This window comes from Nerophis lumbriciformis, linkage group LG02, assembly GCF_033978685.3.
Source record: "Nerophis lumbriciformis linkage group LG02, RoL_Nlum_v2.1, whole genome shotgun sequence".
NCBI classification, from domain to species: domain Eukaryota; kingdom Metazoa; phylum Chordata; class Actinopteri; order Syngnathiformes; family Syngnathidae; genus Nerophis; species Nerophis lumbriciformis.
Window position 1 is genome coordinate 54,061,678 of NC_084549.2, and position 26,046 is coordinate 54,087,723.

General features: G+C 41.6%; 1 protein-coding gene across 1 annotated transcript; it reads left to right on the forward strand.

Moving 5' to 3' along the window:
• The first annotated feature begins 581 nt into the window (after nt 1-581).
• On the forward strand, nt 582-23,691 carry LOC133609154 (uncharacterized). Its single transcript, XM_061964663.2, has 5 exons — nt 582-686; nt 9,354-9,411; nt 9,476-9,551; nt 9,623-9,798; nt 19,430-23,691. Exons 2-5 carry the CDS (start codon nt 9,376-9,378, stop codon nt 23,489-23,491), a joined length of 4,350 nt encoding a protein of 1,449 aa, XP_061820647.2. The 5' UTR covers nt 582-686; nt 9,354-9,375; the 3' UTR covers nt 23,492-23,691.
• Nucleotides 23,692-26,046: the final 2,355 nt, after the last annotated feature.

Genomic DNA, 26,046 nt, shown 5'->3' on the forward strand with positions numbered 1-26,046 from the left:
TGCAAATCATTGTATTCCGTTTATATTTACATTTAACACAATTTCCCAACTCGTATGGAAACGGGGTTTGTATTAATTAATAAATTAATAAATACATGAATGACTAAATTAATAATTAAACTAATAAATATATGGAAGCGATTGTATAAATGATTGAAAGCTGAAATGAATACATGGATTAATGATTAATTGAATGTATCAATAAACAAATCAACAAATCAATGATTACACGAATGGATACATGAATAAATAAATGGAAGATTGAATGAATAAATGGTAAACAATTGCGACAGATGCGAGCACAAATGTGACAAAAGGGACGTTCAGCTATTCATGAACTGGCTGATCCTTGGTTCTGGTCCATCCAGTTCCAAAAAGGAGCGGCGTGTTTCTCTCCATGTTTTTTTGTCTCTCGATGTGCTTCCAGCCTGCTTTGGAATGCCAAAAGGTTTTGCACGTCGCTTTCGCCAACATACTTTTACACTGAGGTGTATGTGTGTGTTGCAAGGGGCCAGGGGGTACTCGGAGAAGCGGCCCGACCGGTTCTCCTGGTTGCATCGCAGCTCCTCGGCATTTAACTGGCAGATCGGTGGCACGCTTGTGACAGAAGCAGAGGGACACGCTGACTAGGACACTTCTTTCCTCCCCGGGCTTATACTTGGAGGCGTCTTTGGAAGCAGCACACAGTGAGTACCAGTTGAAGAACACACATGCCTGGGTATAGTTCGCGGGGCACCCCAGGGGTCAATGCTGGGACCATTTTGTTGAATGCAGACAATACAGGGACTCATGGAGACAGTCACAGTGCAAAGTTCTCTGTTTGGGGATGAATACCAACACTGCTGTAACATTGTCAACATAATGGATCTGTGGCAAGTGTGCACTGATTTTAAATGATGCAAATGCCTGCAGAAATCAGACTAAGACGGTGTTCTTTCGGAAATGATGATTGCACGGTGCACACCCTGCGTGTGTCAACACAACACCTCTTTCATTACCTTCAAGTACGTGTGCGATCGTTGCTTTGAGACGTGTACACCAGTTCAATGAAGACAAAACAAGTGTGGCGTGACCAAGCGTTTCCCCGTGAGGGGCTGCTAACAGAAAAATGAAAGAATAACATGTTTTGAATTACAAACATTTCAACTCAGCATCGACAAACCCCGTTTCCATATGAGTTGGGAATTTGTGTTAGATGTAAATATAAACGGAATACAATGATTTGCAAATCATTTTCAACCCATATTCAGTTGAATATGCTACAAAGACAACATATTTGATGTTCAAACTGATAAACATTTTTTTTTTGCAAATAGTCATTAACTTTAGAATTTGATGCCAGCAACACGTGACAAAGAAGTTGGGAAAGGTGGCAATAAATACTGATAAAGTTGAGGAATGCTCATCAAACACTTATTTAACACCTGACATGTTAGCTACTTCTCTTTGTTTATAATGTTTATAATGTCTATTTTCTATTTCCTGCTGGATCTACTCTCTATTTTATGCTGCTGCTGTCACATATACTGTATATACTGTAATATTGTACATGGTCATTGGTATATATTGTATATATGTTATAGACATAATATAATATATCTGTATATATATTATTCTGTACACATATTATGTATATATTCGTATATATGTTAGATTTTTTATCGCTATATTAGTCTATTTATACCTGCATTGTCCTTTCCATCCTTACACTTTCCATCATTGTAACTGAGCTACTGTGTTGAACAATTTCCCTTGTGGATCATTAAAGTTTGTCTAAGTCTAAGTCTAATTTGGAACATCCCACAGGTTAACAGGCAAATTGGGAACAGGTGGGTACCATGATTGGGTATAAAAGTAGATTCCATGAAATGCTCAGTCATTCACAAACAAGGATGGGGCGAGGGTCACCACTTTGTCAACAAATGCGTGAGCAAATTGTTGAACAGTTTAAGAAAAACCTTTCTCAACCAGCTATTGCAAGGAATTTAGGGATTTCACCATCTACGGTCCGTAATATCATCAAAGGGTTCAGAGAATCTGGAGAAATCACTCCACGTAAGCAGCTAAGCCCGTGACCTTCGATCCCTCAGGCTGTACTGCATCAACAAGCGACATCAGTGTGTAAAGGATATCCCCACATGGGCTCAGGAACACTTCGAAAACCCACTGTCAGTAACTACAGTTGGTCGCTACATCTGTAAGTGCAAGTTAAAACTCTCCTATGCAAGGCGAAAACCGTCTATCAACAACACCCAGAAACGCCGTCGGCTTCGCTGGGCCTGAGCTCATCTAAGATGGACTGATACAAAGTGGAAAAGTGTTCTGTGGTCTGACGAGTCCACATTTCAAATTGTTTTTGGAAACTGTGGACGTCGTGTCCTCCGGACCAAAGAGGAAAAGAACCATGCGGATTGTTATAGGCGCAAAGTTGAAAAGCCAGCATCTGTGATGGTATGGGGGTGTATTAGTGCCCAAGACATGGGTAACTTACACATCATTAATGCTGAAAGGTACATACAGGTTTTGGAGCAACATATGTTGCCATCCAAGCAACGTTACCATGGACGCCCCTGCTTATTTCAGAAAGACAATGCCAAGCCACGTGTTACATCAATGTGGCTTCATAGTAAAAGAGTGCGGGTACTAGACTGGCCTGCCTGTAGTCCAGACCTGTCTCCCATTGACCCCCGGACTGTTGAACAACTTAAGCTGTACATCAAGCAAGAATGGGAAAGAATTCCACCTGAGAAGCTTAAAAAAATGTGTCTCCTCAGTTCCCAAATGTTTACTCAGTGTTGTTAAAAGGAAAGGCCATGTAACACAGTGGTGAACATGCCCTTTCCCAACTACATTGGCACGTGTTGCAGCCATGAAATTCTAAGTTAATTATTATTTGCAAAAAAAAAAATAAAGTTTATGAGTTTGAACATCAAATATATTGTCTTTGTAGTGCATTTAACTGATATTGGTTGAAAAGGATTTGCAAATCGTTGTATTCCGTTTATATTTACATCGAACACAATTCCCCAACTCATATGGAAACAGGGTTTGTAGTAAACTTGTGTATATTTAGTGTGGCCTCAAAGCAATAATTAAAACTATTTTTAGGACTTCTGTGTGTCCTCATTAAGGAACTTGCTTGGTGTTATTGTTGCTTCTGAAGCTAATGCAGCTTGTTGTATATGCACGTCCTCCGTTGTTTATTCTTCTTATTTCCCCGCCCGGCGTTGGCACACACCGTCCCTTTGTCTTTTTTTGTTGCAGCTGGGCTTGGTTAGGATTTACATGCGGGGAGTTGGGGTGTGGTTGATGGACAGTCTGTGTGTGTCGATCGGTGCAGCATGTGCGAGAATGCAAACCGACTGGTTCGGATGGATGCATTCCCTTGTGGAGGCCTCGGATTCCTGAGGTGTTTTTGTTTCTGTGTCTCGCTGCTCCACTCCCGTTAGGATCGCCGCCCTGGAGGAAAAGTAACCCGTGAAGACTGATTACATGTTCTGATTATTTCTTTGCGTGCATTTCTTCTGCAGTCAAGGGCTCGCATGACACTATCAACAAACGTTACCTCCCAGCAGACACAAGACATTAAAACAATGTTGAAAACTTGTTGAATTAGGTCCTGACGTTGAGCAACTCAAACGTAACGTTGAAACATGTTTTTTGACGAGGTTTAATCAATGTTGGGTTCTGACCTTGATTTGACCATTGAATTTTGGTCATTTCCAACCCATATTCTACAACACAAATACAACGTTGAAACAACATGCTTTTTGACGACGTTTAATCAATGTTTTGTTCTGACATTGATGTGACCATTGACTTTTGTTCATTTCCCAAACAATATTCTACAACTCAAACATAACGTTGAAACAACATGCTTTTTGACATTGTTTAATCAATATTGGGTTCTGACGTTGATGTGCCCATTGAATTTTGGTCATTTCTCAACCAATATTCTACAAAACCAATACAACTTTGAAACAACATGCTTTTTGACGACTGTGGAGGGGGGCGTGGCCTGCGGGCCTGCAGCGAAGCGGGGTGTGCCAGGACCGGCCTCGAAGTCAGCGACAGGTGATTAGATAACAAGGCCCAGGTGGGCCATCTACGCACCTGTCGCTGACTTCGAGGCCGGTCCTGGCACACCCCGCTTTGCTGCAGGCCCGCAGGCCACGCCCCCTCCACAATGACGTTTAATCAATGTTGGGTTCTGACGTTGATCTCACCATTGAATTTTGATAATTTCCCTACCAATATCCTACAACACAAATACAATGTTAAAATAACATGCTTTTTGACGATGTTTTTTTCAATGTCAGGTTGTGACGTTGATTTCACCATTGAAATTTGGTCATTTCCCAACCAATATTCTACAACTCAAACATAACGTTGAAACAACATGCTTTTTGATGACGTTTAATCAATGTTGGTTTCTGACGTTGATTAGACCATTGAATTTTGGTCATTTCCCAAACAATATACTACAACACAAATACAACATTGAAACAACATGCTTTTTGACGACGTTTAATCAATGTTTTGTTCTGACATTGATGTGACCATTGACTTTTGTTCATTTCCCAAACAATATTCTACAACTCAAACATAACGTTGAAACAACATGCTTTTTGACATTGTTTAATCAATATTGGGTTCTGACGTTGATGTGCCCATTGAATTTTGGTCATTTCTCAACCAATTTTCTACAAAACCAATACAACTTTGAAACAACATGCTTTTTGACGACTGTGGAGGGGGGCGTGGCCTGCGGGCCTGCAGCAAAGCGGGGTGTGCCAGGACCGGCCTCGAAGTCAGCGACAAGTGCGTAGATGGTCCACCTGGGCCTTGTTATCTAATCACCTGTCGCTGACTTCGAGGCCTGTCGTGGCACACCCCGCTTCGCTGCAGGCCCGCAGGCCACGCCCCCCTCAACAACGACGTTTAATCAATGTTGGGTTCTGACATTGATCTCACCATTGAATTTTGATCATTTCCCTACCAATATCCTACAACACAAATACAATGTTAAAATAACATGCTTTTTGACGATGTTTTTTTCAATGTCAGGTTGTGATGTTGATTTCACCATTGAATTTTGGTAATTTCCCAACCAATATTCTACAACTCAAACATAACGTTGAAACAACATGCTTTTTGACAATGTTTAATTAATTGTTGGTTTCTTGCGTTGATTTGGCCATTGAATTTTGGTCATTTCCCAACCAATATTCTACAAAACAAATACAACATTGAAACAACATGCTTTTTGACAACGTTTAATCAATGTTGGGTTCTGACATTGATGTGACTATTGACTTTTGTTCATTTCCCAAACAATATTCTATGACTCAAACATAACGTTGAAACAACATGCTTTTTGACATTGTTTAATCAATATTGGGTTCTGACGTTGATGTGCCCATTGAATTTTGGTCATTTCTCAACCAATATTCTACAAAACCAATACAACTTTGAAACAACATGCTTTGTGACGACGTTTAATCAATGTTGGGTTCTGACGTTGATCTCACCATTGAATTTTGATCATTTCCCAACCAATATTCTACAAAACCAATACAACTTTGAAACAACATGCTTTTTGATGACTGTGGAGGGGGGCGTGGCTTGCGGGCCTGTAGCAAAGCGGGGTGTGCCAGGACCGGCCTCGACATCAGCGACAAGTGCGTGGATGGCCCACCTGGGCCTTGTTATCTAATCACCTGTCGCTGACTTTGAGGCCGGTCCTGGCACACCCCGCTTCGCTGCAGGCCCGCAGGCCACGCCCCCCTCCACAACGACGTTTAATCAATGTTGGGTTCTGACGTTGATCTCACCATTGAATTTTGATCATTTCCCTACCAATATTCTACAACTCAAACATAACGTTGAAACAACATGCTTTTTGACAACGTTTAATCAATGTTGGGTTCTGACGTTGATTTGACCATTGAATTTTGGTCATTTCCCAACCAATATTCTACAAAACCAATACAACGTTGAAACAACATGCTTTTTGACGACGTTTAATCAATGTTGGGTTCTGATGTTGATTTGACCATTGAATTTTGGTAATTTCCCAACCAACAACGTGGATCAAACTTTAGACATCAATGTTGTCTCAGTTTAAAAATACAACTACTTTGCAACGTTGTTTCAAAGTCACTTTTAAAGGTCATGTATGTATAATCAAAGTTGTATAAATGTATTGTGCCTGCTGGACTAATTTGGGTTAAACCCCTAAACAATCCATGCATCGAAAATAAGATTATAAACGTGACGTAAAGACAAAGGCTAAGTATAGAATTTTTTTAAATTTTTGGTGGAAATAATGTGGAAGACAATGGAGAATGGTGAATAGGGACTGGAGAAACAAAAGCAGAATATGGCAGCTGGGACTGAACAACGAGGCAAGGCAGGAAGACGCAGGAGAATAGTTTGTTTGAACCTTAAAGGCAAGGCAAGGCAAGTTAATTTATATAGCACGTTTACAACAATTTTTAAATTGGACCAAAGTGCTTTACAGGTTAAAAAGCATAGAGCAAAAAAACTAAACAAAAACAAAAAAAGTACATAAACAATGAATGAGCTAAACAAGATAGTGCAAAAGCAATAGGGTAAAAGGGTTCGAATAAAAAGTAAAATTGCAAGATAAAAATAATGAAATAATAAAAGTGCGACAAATTGAAAAAAACCAAAAAAAACTAAAGTGAAGGGGGAGGGGGGGACTAGAAATGGTGGCTTAGTGGGCGGGCTCAGCTCAGGTGAGAAGAGGTAGGTCTTAAGAAGGGTTTTGAAGACCCCCAGGCTCTGGGCTGACCTTGCCTTGCCTTGAAGAGTTAAGGGCAAAAGTCAACTATAGGCAACAGAAAAAGGGAAACTTTTTCAGCAACTAAACTTCAGGAGTAGTGCAAAGAAGGGCAGAAGGATCCAGAAAACATGGAGAAGTGCAGAAAAATGCAAACTGCGGTATTTCTGCTCTTTTAAGCAGGATGACTTCGGTTTCTTCCTCAGCATGTATTCTGGATCTTTTCTCAGGCGTGCCTCGTTTCTCTGCCTACCACTGGGGGTCATGTCAGCTGGGGAAGAAACGGAGACAGCAGCGCACGACAACGAGACCTTTTATGTTCATGGTATTCGTTTATCTCAAACATGCATATTGTGTTACTTTAAATATTTACACTTTCAAACGTAAACATGTCCAAAACTGTAAATGTGGGACAAAATGGACACAATATTATTGTCTGGACGGAAAACATTTCTAAAATGAGCCGGTCATTTTTTTCAGAATTAATAAAGTACATCCGATAAGGACGAGAATGTCACGACAATTCAGTTTGATTCTTGGAGTCCATTCACGGTTCAATCCGATTCTCGCAGTTTATTATTTGGTATATGAATTTATATGTATACATTATTTTATAGTCGAGGTTTCTGTGGTTTATCCGCTCAATACCGGGGTAGAGCGGAAAATACGGAATATTTTGCAGGTTCCCCTGCTCTTCAGGGGATTTTAAAGAGCAGGGAAACCTGCCAAACAGGCTTATAGGGATGAAATATCCTCTGTGTTTTTTCCCCGACTTAACGTATATATATTATTTAATATATTTCCAAAGCAGGTTATAGGTTACAAAAGCTCCTCTTGACGTGTGTTGTATACTTGCAAGTTAAGGAGGCGACGACCTAAAAATATGTCTTTAAAAATTGATCCTTGAAAATGTTGAATCACTTGGGGCGGTATAGCTCGGTTGGTAGAGCGGCCGTGCCAGCAACTTCAGGGTTCCAGGTTCGATCCCCGCTTCCACCATCCTAGTCACTGCCGTTGTGTCCTTGGGCAAGACACTTTACCCACCTGCTCCCAGTGCCACCCACACTGGTTTAAATGTAACTTAGATATTGGGTTTCACTATGTAAAGCGCTTTGAGTCACTAGAGAAAAGCGCTATATAAATATAATTCACTTCACTTCACAACAGTAATTTACAAAAAAATAGCGATTTGAATGTGATTACATTTTTTTTCCAGCATTCCTACTACCTTCAGTAAGGAAGGGATTCATATGGCTCCGATCCTGGGTGGATCTCGCGTAAGAGGAATCATTTTGCAATGCGGTCTGCGGAAAATGATGGAAAGCGCCACTCTACATAGCAACTGACGCTGTGGTCAGAGTTGCAATCGCCACAAAAACACATTTTAAGATATTCAACACTCTACTGCCATCTGGCGGCTAAAATGGATAGTGCACCCCCCAATTCATGTGTGTGAATCCCCATCCTACTGTAACCTAAGTGTGTCTACTTCATTCCTCGACTTATATATGTGTACAGCTCCACTAATTGACATCTGAGTGTTACTTTCAAAGGCAAAATTAAAGTATTGCTAGAAACATAATTTTATATGGGGACTTTATTGTGTTATATGTATAGTACATGTTCCAAAAAGAAAAAAGCATAAAACACAGTACCGTATTTTTCGGAGTATAAGTCGCACCTGCCGAAAATGCATAATAAAGAAGGAAAAAAACATATATAAATCGCACTGGAGCCTGGCCAAACTATGAAAAAAACTGCGACTTATAGTCCGAAAAATACGGTATATTTAAATATACTAAATACAAAAAAGGGAATAAATATTCAAAATAATGTAGTTTGGTTACGCCATCATGAGCGCAACACAAGGTTGTAAAAGTTTCAACTACAATTCTAAATAAGATGTGAAAAGCAAACGGAAGTGAAGTGAATTACGTTTATATAGCACTTTTTCTCCAGTGCCTCAAAGCGCTTTACATGGTGAAACCCAATATCCAAGTTACATTTACACCAGTGTGGGTGGCACTGGGAGCAGGTGGGTAAAGCGTCTTGCCCAAGGACACAACGGCAGTGACTAGGGATGGCGGAACCTGCAACCCTCAAGTTGCTGGCTATACCGCCCCTGAAATCAAATACACACAGCTTAAAGATTGATCAATACCTATTTATGATGATTTATCAAAATATAAAAGAAATATACCTGAACAGAACGCTCATGATGGTTACACCAAAAAGTAACGCTATGAATCGCGTTTTTCCAAGTTTTTGGGGCATTTTTATGCTATTTCCAAGCATCTCCTTGGTCAAAGTAATGCATATTATATATGCATGCCCTAGTAAACAAAAAAAAAGTCATATTTATTTTGATTGTTACATTTTGAAGTACATTTGTGCAGGTGGGTGCGAATGTACCCATTACCAGAGCTGTACACTTATGCAAGTTCACTCATCAAAGGATGTCTTACTGTTATTGTTTCTTGTTCTAATGATCTTTTCAACAAATATTTTCAAAACTAACAAGAAAACTTCACTTTTTCTCCTACTTTAGACAGGCGGGCGGAACATCTTCCATGCTATGTGGGTCTAAACACGCGCACGAAACAATGGTGATTATGACGAGTTCTAAACGTTTGTTTATGTTTGAGATGCTGACAGAGAAATATTTCACAGGACAGCATGAGCGTTTTTTCTGGAGTGGGCATTAACGGGATGCCGGCCGGAGTTGGAAGCGGTGTCTTGGAGAAAGGTACGCCAACACCCACCATTGTTTTGTGACACAAACCAGAGAGTGAGTCGGGATGTGCGTTCAATTCCCAGGCGGCGACGTCGTTGCAGCCGCGGTACGCCAAGATCACCTGGAGAACAATCAAGTGCTGAACATTCTGAAGGTTCTTCAGCCGTATGACGACAACCTGAATGTGGCCACAAAGAATGGATTCAATGTCAACGACGGCCTCGGCGCTCTGAGATTAAACTCTCAAGACTCAGCAGAGGTAATCATCGTGAAAGTCAAGACATGTTTGTCTGGGAATGTGTTCAAATTCAGCTTTATTACATCTTTATTAGAGATGTCCGATAATATCGGACTGCCGATATTATCGGCCGATAAATGCTTTAATATGTAATATTGGAAATTATCGGTATCGGTTTCAAAAAGTAAAATGTATCCATCCATCCATCCATCCACCTTCTTCCGCTTATCCGAGGTCGGGTCGCGGGGGCAGCAGCCTAAGCAGGGAAGCCCAGACTTTCCTCTCCCCAGCCACTTCGTCCAGCTCTTCCCGGGGGATCCCGAGGCATTCCCAGATGGTGGTCCAGAATCGCTTCGAAGCCGTCCGGAAGTCGTTTTGCATGGCCTTGCCGAACTCCTCCCATGTCCAAGTTTTTGCCTCCACGACCGCTGAAGCCACAAACCGCTTGGCCTGTCAGTACCTGTCCGCTGCCTCCGTAGTCCCATGAGTCAAAAGAACCCGATAGGACTCCTTCTTCAGCTTGACAGCATCCCTCACCGCCGGTGTCCACCAACGGGTTCTAGGATTACCGCCACGACAAGCACCAACTACCTTGCGGCCACAGCTCCAATCAGCCGCCTCGACAATAGAGGTGTGAAACATGGTCCACTCGGACTCAATGTCCAGCACCTCCCTTGTGACATGTTCAAAGTTCTTCCGGAGGTGGGAATTGAAACTCTCTCTGACAGGAGACTCTGCCAGACGTTCTCAGCAGACCCTCATAATGCGTTTGGGCCTGCCAGGTCTGTCCGGCATCCTCCCCCACCATCACAGCCAACTCACTACCAGGTGGTGATCGGTAGAAAGCTCCGCCCCTCTCTTCACCCGAGTATCCAAAACATGAGGCCGCAAATCCGATGACACAACTACAAAGTCGATCATGGAACTGCGCCCTAGGGTGTCCTGGTGCCAAGTGCACATATGGACACCCTTATGCTTGAACATGGTGTTTGTTATGGACAATCTGTGACGAGCACAAAAGTCCAATAACAAAACACCACTCGGGTTCAGATCCGGGCGGCCATTCTTCCCAATCACGCCTCTCCAGGTTTCACTGTCGTTGCCAACATGAGCGTTGAAGTCACCCAGTAGGACAAGGGTCAATCACATAATAAAAAACGTAAAAACATAAAAACGGCCCAATCACATAATATCTACGGCTTTTCACACACACAAGTGAATGCAAATCATACTTGGTCAACAGCCATACAGGTCACACTGAGGGTGGCCGTATAAACAACTTTAACACTGTTACAAATATGCGCCACACTGTGAACCCACACCAAACAAGAATGACAAACACATTTCGGGAGAACATCCGCACCGTAACACAACATAAACACAACAGAACAAATACCCAGAACCCCTTGCAGCACGAACTCTTCCGGGACGCTACAATATACACCCCCCCTCCCCCTTACCCCCCTCCACCACCTCAACCACGCCCCCCCAACCCTGTCCACCTCAACCTCCTCATGCTCTCTCAGGGAGAGCATGTCCCAAATTCCAAGCTGCTGTTTTGAGGCATGTTAAAAAAAATAATGCACTTTGTGACTTCAATAACAAATATGGCAGTGCCATGTTGGCATTTTTTTCCATAACTTGAGTTGATTTATTTTGGAAAACCTTGTTACATTGTTTATTGCATCCAGCGGGGCATCACAACAAAATTAGGCATAATAATGTGTTAATTCCACGAATGTATATATCGGTATCGGTTGATATCGGAATCGGTAATTAAGAGTTGGACAGTATCGGAATATCGGATATCGGCAAAAAAGCCATTATCGGACATCTCTAATATTTATTACACATTACGTTGTATTATTATATTACATTGTAATATTCCAATTTACCTGTCAGTCCCTCCAGAAATTTGCGCCGTTGTGATCGCACCAATTCATGTATGTCTAATCAAAACGGTTTCTTGTGTGAACAAGACAGGAGCAACAACAATTTCAGCAACTCTTTATTGATCAAACTACATAATTGCAAGTTGTCCTCCTGCATAACTCAGAATCTACTTCCTGTTCCTGTCTACAGCGCTAACTCTTCTGAGAAATGTCGTTTATAAACATTTATTTCCCAGAATACATGTATCTTTATATATATTTAACATGTATCTGTAAAAGGTAAGACAATTAAGAACATATTTTCATTTGCAATGCTGACCTAGCAAAAAGGCAACAATTAATGGCAAAGATACTTAAGTGTGATGATAATCTCTTACTGTCTCTCATTTAAAAACAAAAATAGGTGCTTTACAGTTCACACATGTTCTTAATTGGCTGGGATAACCAGCACAAGACATTAAAACAACGCTGAGAACTTGTTGAATTAGGTCCCGAAGTTGAGCAACTCAATTATAACGTTGAAACAACATTTTTGATTACGTTTAATCAATTTTGGGTTCTGACGTTGATTTGACCTTTGAACTTTGGTCATTTCCCAACCAATATTCAACAACACAAATGCAACATTGAAACAACATTCTTGTTGACGGCCAGTGCTGGGTTAGTTACTGAAAACCAGTAACTAGTTACAATTACTAGTTACTTTATTTCAAAAGTAACTCAGTTACTAACTCAGTTACTTACACCAAAAAGTAATGCGTTACTGTGAAAAGTAACTATTTAGTTACTTATTAAAAAAAAAAATTTTTTTTAAAGCTCCCATTAATGCCCTTTTAGCCTTCATTTCAGTACTGTTATTGCACTGGAGAATAATACAATCTGTTGATCAACTTGACATGCATTTGCATCACTGAACTCTGCTAAGCAATGTGCTCTACATACAACACACAAAGACAAAGATATGTTTCAAAGGGCCAATTTATTTCAGGTCAGAACAAATTGACAAAACTATTTTAAATAGCTGCAACATAACGTACATAAGTAACAAACAGCATAATAACAACATGTCACAACATAGCTGTAAACCTGGCTTCACCCAAGGAAGGCACACATGATATACACAAAGCCTAACTAGGCATTTTGTCTCTAAAAAAAATTCTGAAATAAAATCATGTCTGAAGCCCAGAACACTCTACACATATCCCCAGTTTTCGTTTAGAGAAAAGGAAAGATTGGCCTGGCCCACTAGGATCCCTCATTATGTTTGTTTCCATGTTTTTGTACTCACTGTCCACTGTGTCCAGGTACGTGGAAAATGTTTTCAGTACCATTTGCTGTTTGAAGCCGATATCATGCTAGTTAGCTGCCTGAAATCGGGTGACCCCACTGTAGAAATAGCCTGCATGTCTTCTAGCACATACGCTGCAATGGCTCTATCAATGTTGTCCTGGCTAGCAGCCCCTCCGTTAAAATCCTTAAATGGTGGTGGTGAAGGTGAAGTGGCATCGGAGTCTGTGTCTCTCTTTACTAGCTTTTTCAAAGCATGTTGCTTTTGTAGGTGTTTCAGCAGATTTGAATTGCTGTTTTGGGTAGTAGATAGGATGTTTGATCCAAGACACAACTTACATTGAACTAAAATGTTATTTTCTTTGTGCTCAACAAAAGAAAAGTAGTGAGAATATCTCCATGTTAAGAAACTCGACTGCGGCTCCGCCATGATGTCTTGTTACTAAACACTAGGGGTGCAACGGATCAAAAAACTCACTGTTCGGATCGTTTCTCGGATCAGAGTCACGGATCTGAGAATTTTTCGGATCAGCAAAAAAAACAAAAAGACAAGACAAATAAACAGAAATGTTGTCTTTTTGTTTAGTAACACTTTTAAATTATTAAATTAAAATATATAAAATCAACTTAAAGTGCACAAGGCATAATATCTTCCTTTTAACATAAGTAATGAAAAACAGTGCAACATAAAAAGGCATTTCTCCTTTCTTTAAACTTGGACAAATGACCACTAATAAAAAACACCTTAAAGTGCAACATAAGAAGGCACATCATCTTCCTTGAAACATAGGTAGTGAAATAAAGCCTGACATCTGGAGTGATGCTGCTGTCTTCCACACTTGAACCCATGTATTGTAGAATCCTTGTTTTCAGTGGCAGGATCATTGACACAGATGGTGAAGTTTCAGTGCTCAGTAGAGATGTAACACTTTTGAGGGGTTTAAGCACATGGAGGACCTCATCTGCCACTCTCACATCATCATCAGAGAGGGTGATGACATTTGTCTTCAGGGTGTTGTGGGTCAATGCAGAGTATATAGCTGCCTGCTGCTCCAACATATCATAAGTGGAGTTCCACCTCGTTGGGACATCATGTATGAGCTTTATGAGTAGGCAGCTTTAGCATTTCCTGCTTTGTCTTAAGCACATGAGCAGCTGTTGTGCTTGGGTGGAAGTAGGAAACCTCCTTCCTGATCCTCCCAAGGAGGCGCTCCATCCTATTGACTGAGATGCCCTTCTGTGATGCCAAATTCCCTACTTGTGCAAAGCACCTATCTGTGGTCCCAGTCCTGCCTCATTCACTGCATTTATTTGATTTTTGGCATCATCACGTGTGACTGGGATATCTTTATCTTCCATTCTTCCACTGCTTGTGTCAGTACCTGCGTAAGGTGACTCTCGTAGTGTGTCTTTTCATCTGCCAGTCTGCTGTGATGAAGTGAGCGCTTATCGTCACATAGTTCCCCTGGACGTCCACCCTTCTGTCATGAGCGCAACAGATGATGCTCGGGATAGTTCATCCCCAACTTTTTTCTTCTCCTGCTCATAAAGATCTGGCACAATCTTATCGCTGAAGTGGGTGCGCGACGGGATGTCGTAACGTGGCTCAAGCACGTTCAGCATGTGTTTAAAACCCTCGTTTTACACAACGGAGTCTGCACCTATAAACACACCGATTAAATGGCGTGGGGCGTTCAAGCTCCTCCGTTATTTCGCTCGCCATGACTGTGTGGACTGTACGTGCGAACAACTTTTTTTCTTTTTTTTCATACATCAAACTGCGGATCACGTGTGTGCCGAACCGAAGATATTGATCCGAACGGATCACAGATCAATGTTGATCCGTTGCACCACTAGTAAACACAGACACGCCCCCCCCCCCACCTCCCCTCCCCACACCCACACCCAGACACACACAGAGCGCCTCTTTTCTTCTCCCGCTTGTGACAGAGGAAGAATCAGAAGGACGACATCGCAACTCTCCAATAAAACACACTCAGATCTTCTGTTTCTAGCCGATACTACATAAAAAATAACGTAAAATAACGCAGTAACGCATCATGTAGTAACGGTAACTTAGTAACTGAATATGAAAAATAACACGTTAGATTACTAGTTACCGCCGAAACTAATGGCGTTACAGTAACGCGTTACAGACAACAAGGCGGATCCAACGTTGGACATCAACGTTGTCTCAATGTACAAATACAACTATTTTGCAACGATGTTTCAAAGTCAGTTTTAAAGGACATAAATGACTGTTTAAGATGGACAAGTGTAAAACATACACAGAGAATGTCGGCAATTTGAGGACGACAGAGCAGACAGGCAGTTCGGAAGCCTTTGGTGGCGCTTCATCCTGTAATTATAATTAATTATTACTATGATTAGTTATAATCAATTAAAACAGTACAGTCATTTGGCAATCAGCTTTAAATACATGCTTTTACTTCCGTTTAAAGCCTACTTTTGGGTTTGTGTGATATAAAACAAGTATAACATCAATACAGTGTTTGTTTTCCAATTTGTGTTGTAATCCTGTACTTTTTGACGTTAAGATGACAAAAGACAATTAAAACATTGATAACAAATTACACTCAACAAAGAAAATAAATTGAAACGAAAAAGATGCTGCAACTTCAGACATTTTAGGCCAGAACAAACAGAACAAAGTCTCGTAGGACTGACCTGTATTAACTAGAGATGTCCGATAATGGCTTTTTTGCCGATATCTGATATTCCGATATTGTCCAACTCTTAATTACCGATACCGATATCAACCGATACCGATATATACATTCGTGGAATTAACACATTATTATGCCTAATTTTGTTGTGATGCCCCGCTGGATGCATTAAACAATGTAACAAGGTTTTCCAAAATAAATCAACTCAAGTTATGGAAAAAAATGCCAACATGGCACTGCCATATTTATTATTGAAGTCACAAAGTGCATTATTTTTTTTAACATGCCTCAAAACAGCAGCTTGGAATTTGGGACATGCTCTCCCTGAGAGAGCATGAGGAGGTTGAGGTGGGTGGGATTGGGGAGGGGGGCAGGGTTGAGTTGGGGGGGTAGGGGGTACGGGGGGTGTATAATGTAGCGTCCCGGAAGAGTTAGTGCTGCAAGGGGTTCTGGGTATTTGTTCTGTTGCGTTGATGTGGTGTTACGGTGCGGATGTTCTCCCGAAATGTGTTTGTTATTCTTGTTTGGTGTGGGTTCACAGTGTGGCGCATATTTGTAACAGTGTTAAAGTTGTTTATACGGCCACCCTCAGTGTGACCTGTATGGCTGTTGATCAAGTATGTTTGCATTCAATTGTGAGTGTGTGAAAAGCCGTAGATAATATGTGAGTGGACCGGCACGCAAAAGCAGTGCCTTCAAGGTTTTAAAAAGGCGTTTTAAAAAGTCATAAATTGGACTTTTTAAAACCGCTACTGATAATTTTGAAACCGATACCGATAATTTCCGATATTACATTTTAAAGCATTTATCGGCCGATAATATTATAATTATCGGACATCCCTAGTGTTAACTATATAAATCAATTCATTTACACGACCAATGCCTGAGAAGGAGCAGGATGAAGAAAAATCTTGTATTTTCCTGCCCCCTTCAACATAATACGTAGTCTTACTTAATGATATCATATAAACCAACAATTACATCCAAATATAACGAAAACAAACAAAAAAACACAAGTGCAAAACTTAATGAAGTACAAACCGAACAAAAAAAACAAAATAAGTATAATGCACCTCACGGGATGATACAAAACAAATACAAAACCAGGCAAAAAACAAGTAAAATAATAAATATAAAGCAAAATGTAAACACTTATGGCTGTCCATATGATCTTATTGTTCTGTCTTTATATATTTTTTTCAATTGGAATATATTTTTACAATCTTTTATCTCAATGTAAAGCATACTTGCCAACCCTCCCGGATTTTACGGGAGACTCCCGACATTCAGCGCCTCTCCCGAAAACCTCCCGGGACAAATTTTCTCCCGAAAATCTCCCGAAATTCAGGTGGACCTGAGTGACGTGTCAACAGCCTGTTTTCACGTCCGCTTTCCCACAATATAAACAGCGTGCCTGCCCAATCACGTTATAACTGTAGAATGATCGAGGGCGAGTTCTTGGTTTCTTATGTGGGTTTATTGTTAGGCAGTTTCATTAACGTCCCCCCAGCGCGGTAACAACACACAACAACAGCAGTCACGTTTTCGTCTACCGTAAAGCAGTTCGTCTGCCGTAAACAGCAATGTTGTGACACTCTTAAACAGGACAATGCTGCCATCTACTGTGCATGCATATATGACAATAACATCTACAGCTTTTAGAGAGTGCAGTGCACAACTGCGCACACAACAAGGAGACGAAGCAGAATGCATCATCAGAGAGGGTGTTCAGCATGGTTACAAAAATAGTGACAGAGAATAGAACAAGGATGGACAATTCAACCCTTAACTCAACAATGAGTAGATGAGTGTTATGTGTGTGTATATGTGTAAATAAATGAACACTGAAATTCAAGTATTTCTCTTATTTATATATATATATAATAAAATAAATATATATATTATATTTTATATATATATATATATATATATATATATATATATATATATAGCTAGAATTCACTGAAAGTCAAGTATTTCTTATATATATATATATATATATATATATATATATATATATATATATATATATATATATATATGAAATACTTGACTTGGTGAATTCTAGCTGTAAATATACTCCTCCCCTCTTAAACACGCCCCCAACCACGCCCCCGCCCCAACCACGCCCCTCCACCCCACCTCCCGAAATCGTATGTTGTAAAGAGAATTCCATAGTTCAACCCCCACCACTGATATGCACATTTGTTTTAAAGTTGTCCTTGAATACTGATGTTGGAAATTACCTTTTCTTCTATGCAAACAGAAACTGGTGTTCAGAGTCTGATTCACCAACCCATATATTCTTTGTTTGAACAATTCATTCCACAGAATGATACAATACAAAACTCACTATTTTGTATACACGCAATGTTTGGCCGTATGACAACTGATACGGTACACCAAAATCGGGGAACATTTTTAATCCAAAACGTTATAAAAGTAAAGGTTCTGAAGACTGAAGTATCACTGTAAATCTGTGCTGCGCAAAAAACTGTCAAGTTAAAAAGTTAAAGTACCACTGACAGTCACAAACACACATTAGGCGTGGTGAAATTACCCTCTGCATTTGACCCACCCCCTAGGAGGTGAGGAGAGCAGTGGGCAGCATTTTTTGGTGATTTAACCCCCAATTCCAACCCTTGATGCTGAGTTCCAAGCGTAGTCTTTGGTATGACTCGCGACCTGCCGATCTCAGGGCGGACAATCTAACCACAAAGCCACTGAGGAGGATTGTTTAGTTCCTTTCAAATCAGTAATACATGTTGTTAATCATTCATGCAGTCATTCACCTTTCCTTTTACCGCCACAACAAACAAGGACGTGAAATCAAATCTTCTTCCTCTAAAAGCAGCACGTCTGCACACAAGCACACCCTGATGGTGAACGTGTGAACATGTTTTACACTGAACTGAATGGACAGAGATGTTAGCACATTTAGCATGAACAATGTAGTGTGTTCACTTGTCAGCTGGACAGCCAGTTGACATCTAAATGTCCTCCGATAAGCACACAAGGTTGGTCATTTGTTGTATTTTAGTCAAGTTATTTACATAAGGTAAAGCAGCCTAGCAGCTACACAACAGCTAAGCACACCAGCAAGACATATGTAATAGGTGTCTTTAATTAAACAATATTGCAGTCTAAAACAGCACATTTGCCAGTATAAAGTATCAAATAATTATAGTTGCATATTATTTACACATACAAAGTCTCCAATGCAGAAGTGTATTTGAGTATCCTGTAACAAACGTGTCTGCATCATTCCAATTACTATGTCATGAGCTTAACGTTTTGAAATAGACACTAGGTGTCGCAAAAAAAAAAAATACTCCTCCACTTCATCTTGAAGACAGCATAAGTCCATTCCAGATGTTAATAATAAATAGGTTAGCATATATCTACCATTGTTCTTTGTTGAACTATTTTCACTTGATCAAACATTCTACACAACAAAACAATAAAAGTATGTATGATTTCTGCTGATATCGTATCGGACCGGCCAATACTCAAGGCTCCAATATCGCGACCATATCGGAAAGGAAACAATTGTATCGGGACAATCTGTTTGTGCTTGTGATGTTTCTCCAGTAAAGTGTACATGTAGTATTTTTTGTGCAGTGGAGAAACATTGCGTTCATATTTCTAATTCCAAACGTACTAATAGGTCAACAGTGGGTATTCGAAACACAACTGAAGTACTTATGTATTCAAAGCTTCCAGTTTAAGCCACGTCTGCGTTGTGTACCCTAACTTTCTGTGCTAACATATTTACTTTGCCAACAGATTGCCAGTGGGGACTTGATCATGAAGACGGGTCTGGATGTACCAGCCGGGAAAACTGTCTCTTCTCTTGATAGATTGAGAGAAAAGTTAAATGCGGCTCAGAGCTTCAGGGGTGAATTAAAAGGTCCAGCGTTGAATGACCTCCCATATGTCAATCTAAATAAACCGTCAACAGATGCCAGGGCAGAGTATACATTACCTAGTCTCGCAAAGGCTGGACCAGACCTTAATGGCACCCTGGCAGCACCCGCTGTTAGTTTGGCAACTCCGCAACTTAACAGTCACAATGCTTCGCTTGGCATTGACGGATCCGCCGTGCAGAAAGGAACCCTGAAGTATGACGCCCCACCGTTCACAATGCCAAAATTTGATCTACCTCAGGTCCAAACACCAGAGGTAGATGGTGAACTATACCTCCCCTCTGTTCATAAGGAAATAGACCTCAATCTGCCTTCACCAAAATTAGACTTTACAAGCCCAAATGCAGCTCTGAATGGACCAAAACTGGATTTAAGGGGACCCGATGTTGACTTACAAGCTCCTAATGCAGCTCTGAATGGACCAAAACTGGATTTAAGGGGACCTGATGTTGACTTACAAGCCCCTAATGCTGACCTCAGACTATCTCCAGATAAAATCAAATGGCCCCACCTAAAATGGAAAGGACCAAAGGTGAAAGGACCGGAGGCTGCACTAAACGCTGACCTCCACACACCGGATCTAAGCACACCAGACATCCACTTACCTAAAGGTAAGCTCAAAGGCCCTTATGCAGATGTTCAAGCTCCAAATCTGGACTTGGGTGCCCCGTCTGGAAAAATAAATTGGCCACATTTGAAGTGGAAGAAGCCCAGACTTCATGGCACTTCATTCGATGCAGAACTAAACTCACCAGACATGGATGTCTCTGTCCCGAGACTTAAGGGTGGGATAAAAGCACCAGATTTTGATGTGAATTTGCCAAAGGCTGACCTTAAAGGTCCTGATCTAGACATACAACGACCACATTTGGAAGCACCGTCTGGTAGAATTAACTGGCCTCACCTAAAATGGAAGAAACCAAAAGTAAAGGGTCCAAAGGCAGACTTAGACATCGATGCAGGCCTGAAAACACCAGAGTTATTAACTCCAAATTTTGAGAGTGACATTAATGGGCAGCTGAGACTCCCAACAGCTGACGTTAAAGGTCCCAATTTAGATGTTGACACCCCAAACCTTGACATTGACAGTCCATCTGGTAAAATTAACTGGTCTCCCTGGAAGTGGAAGAAACACATAGTACCTGACCCTAAAATTGATATGGACCTCAAAACAGACCTGAGCTCCCCGGATGTCGATTTGTCTATTCCGAGCATTGAGGGTGGGATTAATACCCCAGATCTCAATTTACCTAGAGCAGATATTGATGTTAATACACCAGATGTTGACATTGGGGCCCCTTCTGGTAGACTCAAGTTCCCAACACTGAAAAAGCCTAAGTTATTTTTTTCTGGACACCAGCTAAAAACCCCGAGTGTTGACCTAGATACTGACCTGAAAACCCCAGACCTCAACTTGTCTGCTCAAAAGTTGCAACTTAATGGACCTGATCTGAATTTACCCAACGCTGATGTGGATGGTATAGTGCCTGATCTAGATGCATCTGGAAAGATCAAATGGCCCACCTTCAAGAGGCCAAAATGGTCAGTCTCGGGTCCAAAGGTTAATGGGCCAGATATTGATGCTAACGTTTCTACACCTGACCTGAATCTCACAGGTCCAAAGATTGATGGTGAGATACACACACCAGATCTAAAATTCAACACACCAAAAGCTGAATTGGACGGACCCATGTTAGACATTAACGCTGATGCTCCATCTGGTATATTCAAATGGTTCAAGAAGCCCAAGATTGGCACATTAAAAGGTCTTTCATCTGATGTTGATGCTGATCTCAAGGTACCAGATTTGGATCTGAGTGTACCAGATGTAAATTTGAATGCACCGCATATTGGTCTTTCAACACCAACAATTGAAGCTCCGGACCTCAGAGGTGATCTCAAAAGTCCTCATGTAGATCTTCACGCTCCCGATCTAAACTTGGAGCAGGGTGATGCTAAAGTGGTGTTACCAAAAATAAACTTCCCAAAGTGGCCAAAAGTCAAGGACCCTCAACTGGATACCAGTTTGCCCAATATAAATATTGATGCACCCAATGTAGATCTAAAATCCCCTAATTTGCAAGGTAATCTTGGTACACCTGATATTGACCTTGGTTTACCAAAAGGCAATCTCCAGACTCCAGAGCTTGATGTGTCAACTAAAAGGCCTACATTTTCCAAGATACAATTACCAACCGTTTCAGGACCACAGATAAACAAGCCCAATCTTGATGTTGATGCTGATCTCAAGGTGCCAAATATGGATCTGAGTGCACCACACGTTGGTCTTTCAACACCAAAAATTGAACCTCCAGACTTTAATGCTATTCTCAAAAGTCCTCAGGTAGATCTTCCCGCTCACGATCTAAACGTAGAGCAGACTGAAACTAAAGGGGTGTTTCCAAAACTGAAACTACCAAAGTGGCCAAAAGTCAAGGACTCTCACCTGGATACCAATTTACCCAATATAGATATTGATGCACCCGATGTAGATCTAAAAGCCCCTAATTTACAAGGTAGTCTTGGTACACCTGATATTGACCTTGGTCTACCAAAAGGCAATCTCCAAACTCCAGAGCTTGATGTGTCAACTGGAAGGCCTACATTTCCCAAGATACAATTACCAAACTTTTCAGAACCAAAGATAGAAAAGCCTAATCTTGACGTTGATGCTGATTTCAAGGGGCAAAGTGTGGGTTGGAGTGCACCAGATGTGGATCTGAGCGCACCGCACGTTGGTCTTTCAACACCAAAAATTGAACCTCCAGCCCTTAATGCTGTTCTCAAAAGTCCTCAAGTGGATCCCAATCTAAACGTGCCAACTTTTTTAGGGCCAAAGTATGAAAACCCTAATCTTGATGCTGATCTGAAGGTGGCAGATTTGGATTTGAGTGCGCCGCATGTTGGTCTCTTGTCCAATTCAGATCTTAAAGGCATGGATGCATCATTAAAAACACCAGATCTAAACTTTGATTCCCGGCAGGGCGACTTTCAGTTGCCTCATTATAAACTCCCGAAACTTGATCTTTCAAGTCCTGAAGTAGAGTTTCCCAGTATTCATCCCTCTATTCAGGCTGGAATGGAAACACCTAAGGTCAACATAGGTACCCCTAAAGCAGATGCAAACATCTCCGCTCCCACTGTAGATGTAAGTGGTCCAATGATAACAGGGGACCTCAAAGGACCACAAGTAGATATGGCAGCTCCAAAGTTAGACGCTAATCTGGAAAAGCCTAAATTTCCACATATGAAGTTTCCAAAAATGAGTTTCTCTGGACCAAAAACTAAAACTGTGGAGGTTGATACCAGTCCAAAACTGTCTCCCGTCACAGTCTCTGCCCCAGAAATCAACAAACCTGGAGTACAAATCAAAGCTGGGGAAGATGCTGAAGTTAAAGGTTCCCCAAAAAGTAAATTGAAATGGCCCTTTAAGTGGGGATTCAAGTCCAGCTCAGACATGACCGATGAGGAGGGAGGAGGTCCTGAAGCTCCCGTATTCAGACTACACAATCTGCCTAACAATGCCTTTGAAGAAAAAGAAGGCCAATCAAAACTCGACAACGAGGCGAAGGATTATATTATTAGCAAAGGAATCCGCTTACCAGTCGTGAACGTACCGTCAAGAAACGGAGAGAAGATTGACATCATGGAGAGGTTGAGGATGGCAAAGGAAAAAGTTCCCTCGACTAACGTCTCCCCGACCGAAGAGAAGAACCTCACCCTGAAGATTCCTGCTCCGGATCTTGACGCCACGAGCGCTTCCATACTAGCAGAAGAACCTAATTTATTCAGAGGAGGTACTTTCAAAGTGGACAAACCGCAGTCTCCTTTGGGTTTGTTTGCTCCTGAGGTTTCTTCCTCAGATGAAAGTGACAAATTATCTTTAAGCCTCTCCAACATGCTGGGCCTCAATGTCAAATAATCCGATGTCGACTGCGAGGGCGAAAAAAGCATTCGGCAAGAGTTGTTTCTATAAAGTATGTGTATATTCCTGTTATTTATATATGCGTTTATACTTTTCCATGTGTACTGCATTTGATGATGCTTCTGAAAAGTGACATATTTTACCTTTTAAGTTAATTGAATCTTTTGTTGAATAAAATATCATTTATTTCTCACTCATCCCCAGCAAGACTGCTAATTTTGTTGTTTACCAAAAGTCAGTGGCCACCCACCTAGGCCTTCAGTGATCTCCGACTCCAATGATTACCTCTCAAAATACCATAATTGATGTCACCACATGATCATCTATCTATCTATCTATCTATCTATCTATCTATCTATCTATCTATCTATCTATCTATCTATCTATCTATCTATCTATCTATCTATCTATCTCAGAGGAAGACTTGTGTGTGCTATTTGAACAAAATGCTCTGTTAAATATTCCACGAGGAGGAAAATAACATCACGCTTCAACACATCAATCCTTATAAGCCACTATTGCTACGACAGCGTTTTGAAAGTATAATTTTTATTGTTATAGCCAGACCTACTTAGAAGACCTAATGAACCTCTTTGGACTAGTGTTTTGAAAGCCTATGAAGGCACGTGCTGCGAGAGAACCAGACAAAAGGTATAGTCAAGACAAATCTACAGGTACGGGTTGTCAAATCCACCTTTGTTTGAGTCTTTCTTACCTCAACGCTACATTTGAAACATAATAGAGAAAAATATTTATGGTTATCAGTCTTGAAAAACAGGAAGTATCGTTAGAATTTTTTTTTTCCTGCATCCCGATGTAATATTCAAAATTCTACTGGTTGTTGTCACCTATGACACAAAACTAAACTTGTTCAGATAACTTAGTATAAATGACCTATATCAGATTTGTGTTAGCATCTTTAATGCACAAAATGTACCAACGCGCATCCTTAAATTTAGCTTAGAAACAGCTTGTACATGTCATGTCTGTGTGATCATGTTTTGTTTTAGTAATGTTCGGTTTAAATTTTGGACTTTTTGTGCACTTTTGTTTTGTTTTGTCACCATAGCAACCATTAGTTTCACCTGTCACGTCACGCACCTGTTCCACGTTTGGACTCATTGTGCACTCTTGTCACCATAGCAACCATTAGTTTTCACCTGTCACGTCACGCACCTGTTTCACATTTTGAGTCACGCACCTGCATTCACTAATCATGTCCATAGTATTTAAGTTCATTCATTTTCTGTTGTTCGTCCTGACGACATCCCCGCATTTATGCTCCTGCACACTCTCCACACCCTGATGACCCTTGCTACTCTTTTTTTCATGCCGGTTCCATGCCAAGTAAGTTTTTGTTTGTTAAGCCACAGTTAGTGTTTTGTTTAATTGTTCATAGTTTCTGCCAATGTGCAAGTTTTGTGTTTAAAGTCTAGTTTTGTACCTCCGCCCCTGTGCGCGCTTTTCGTTTATTCCTTTTTTGATAGTTTAAATAAATCATGTATTTACCTTCACGCCATGACCAGTCCAGTTCATTTGCACCACGGGAGAACAAACCAAGCCAAAGTCCAAGTCTTGACAGATGTCGTCAGCAAAAAAGTTTTCCCGCAGATGACATCACGCCGCCGCCTTGTCATGACGTCACCCCACCCACTGGTGATGACGTCAGAGACCAAGATTTTTTTTTAAATTCTGTTAACTTTGTCTATCAGCCACCACCAAAGGACTTTTTTGCCAGAATCAGACACTTTCAGAATATTTTTTCACAGACCCGCTCACTGGGACAGTCCTTGCCCCCCAAGACTCAAGCCCCGCCCCCGTCACAAAATGTTTATTTTTTTCCGCCCACACAACACCAGGTGGGGGAAAAAGAAATATTTTTTGGACAATTTAGTGGGGAGGATTCTGCCCCCCTCCTGACCTCCCTCCACCCACCCCTAAAAACGGTTCCAGACCGCGGGGAGCGCGTCTGGTATCCGCTCCTTGAGGGGGGGGCTAGGGCTGGGAACTGTACAGGTGGGGTGACTCAGCTTCGCCATGCCAAGCCGCAACCCCCAGCTAGACCACCTCCACCTGCACCAGTAGCTCCACGACGCCAAGCTCCGGTACCAGCTCCACGACGCCAAGCTCCGGTACCAGCTCCACGACGCCAAGCTCCGGTACCAGCTCCACGACGCCAAGCTCCGGTACCAGCTCCACGACGCCAAACTCCGGTACCAGCTCAACAAGTCCAAGACCAAGACCCTCCACGCCAAGCCCAAGACCAAGACCCTCCACGCCAAGTGCCGCCAGTCGCAGCTCCACGACGCCAAGTGCCGCCAGTCGCAGCTCCACGACGCCAAGTGCCGCCAGTCGCAGCTCCACGACGCCAAGTGCCGCCAGTCGCAGCTCCACGACGCCAAGTGCCGCCAGTCGCAGCTCCACGACGCCAAGTGCCGCCAGTCGCAGCTCCACGACGCCAAGTGCCGCCAGTCGCAGCTCCACGACGCTAAGTGCCGCCAGTCGCAGCTCCACGACGCCAAGTGCCGCCAGTCGCAGCTCCACGACGCCAA

Excerpts from the sequence above, each read along its gene's own strand:
- LOC133609154 (XM_061964663.2), top strand. The coding sequence starts at position 9,376 with ATGCTATGTGGGTCTAAACACGCGCACGAAACAATG. Across the intron at positions 9,552-9,622 it reads AAGCGGTGTCTTGGAGAAAG|GCGGCGACGTCGTTGCAGCC; the intron begins GTACGCCAACAC and ends TTCAATTCCCAG. Across the intron at positions 9,799-19,429 it reads ACTCTCAAGACTCAGCAGAG|ATTGCCAGTGGGGACTTGAT; the intron begins GTAATCATCGTG and ends CTTTGCCAACAG.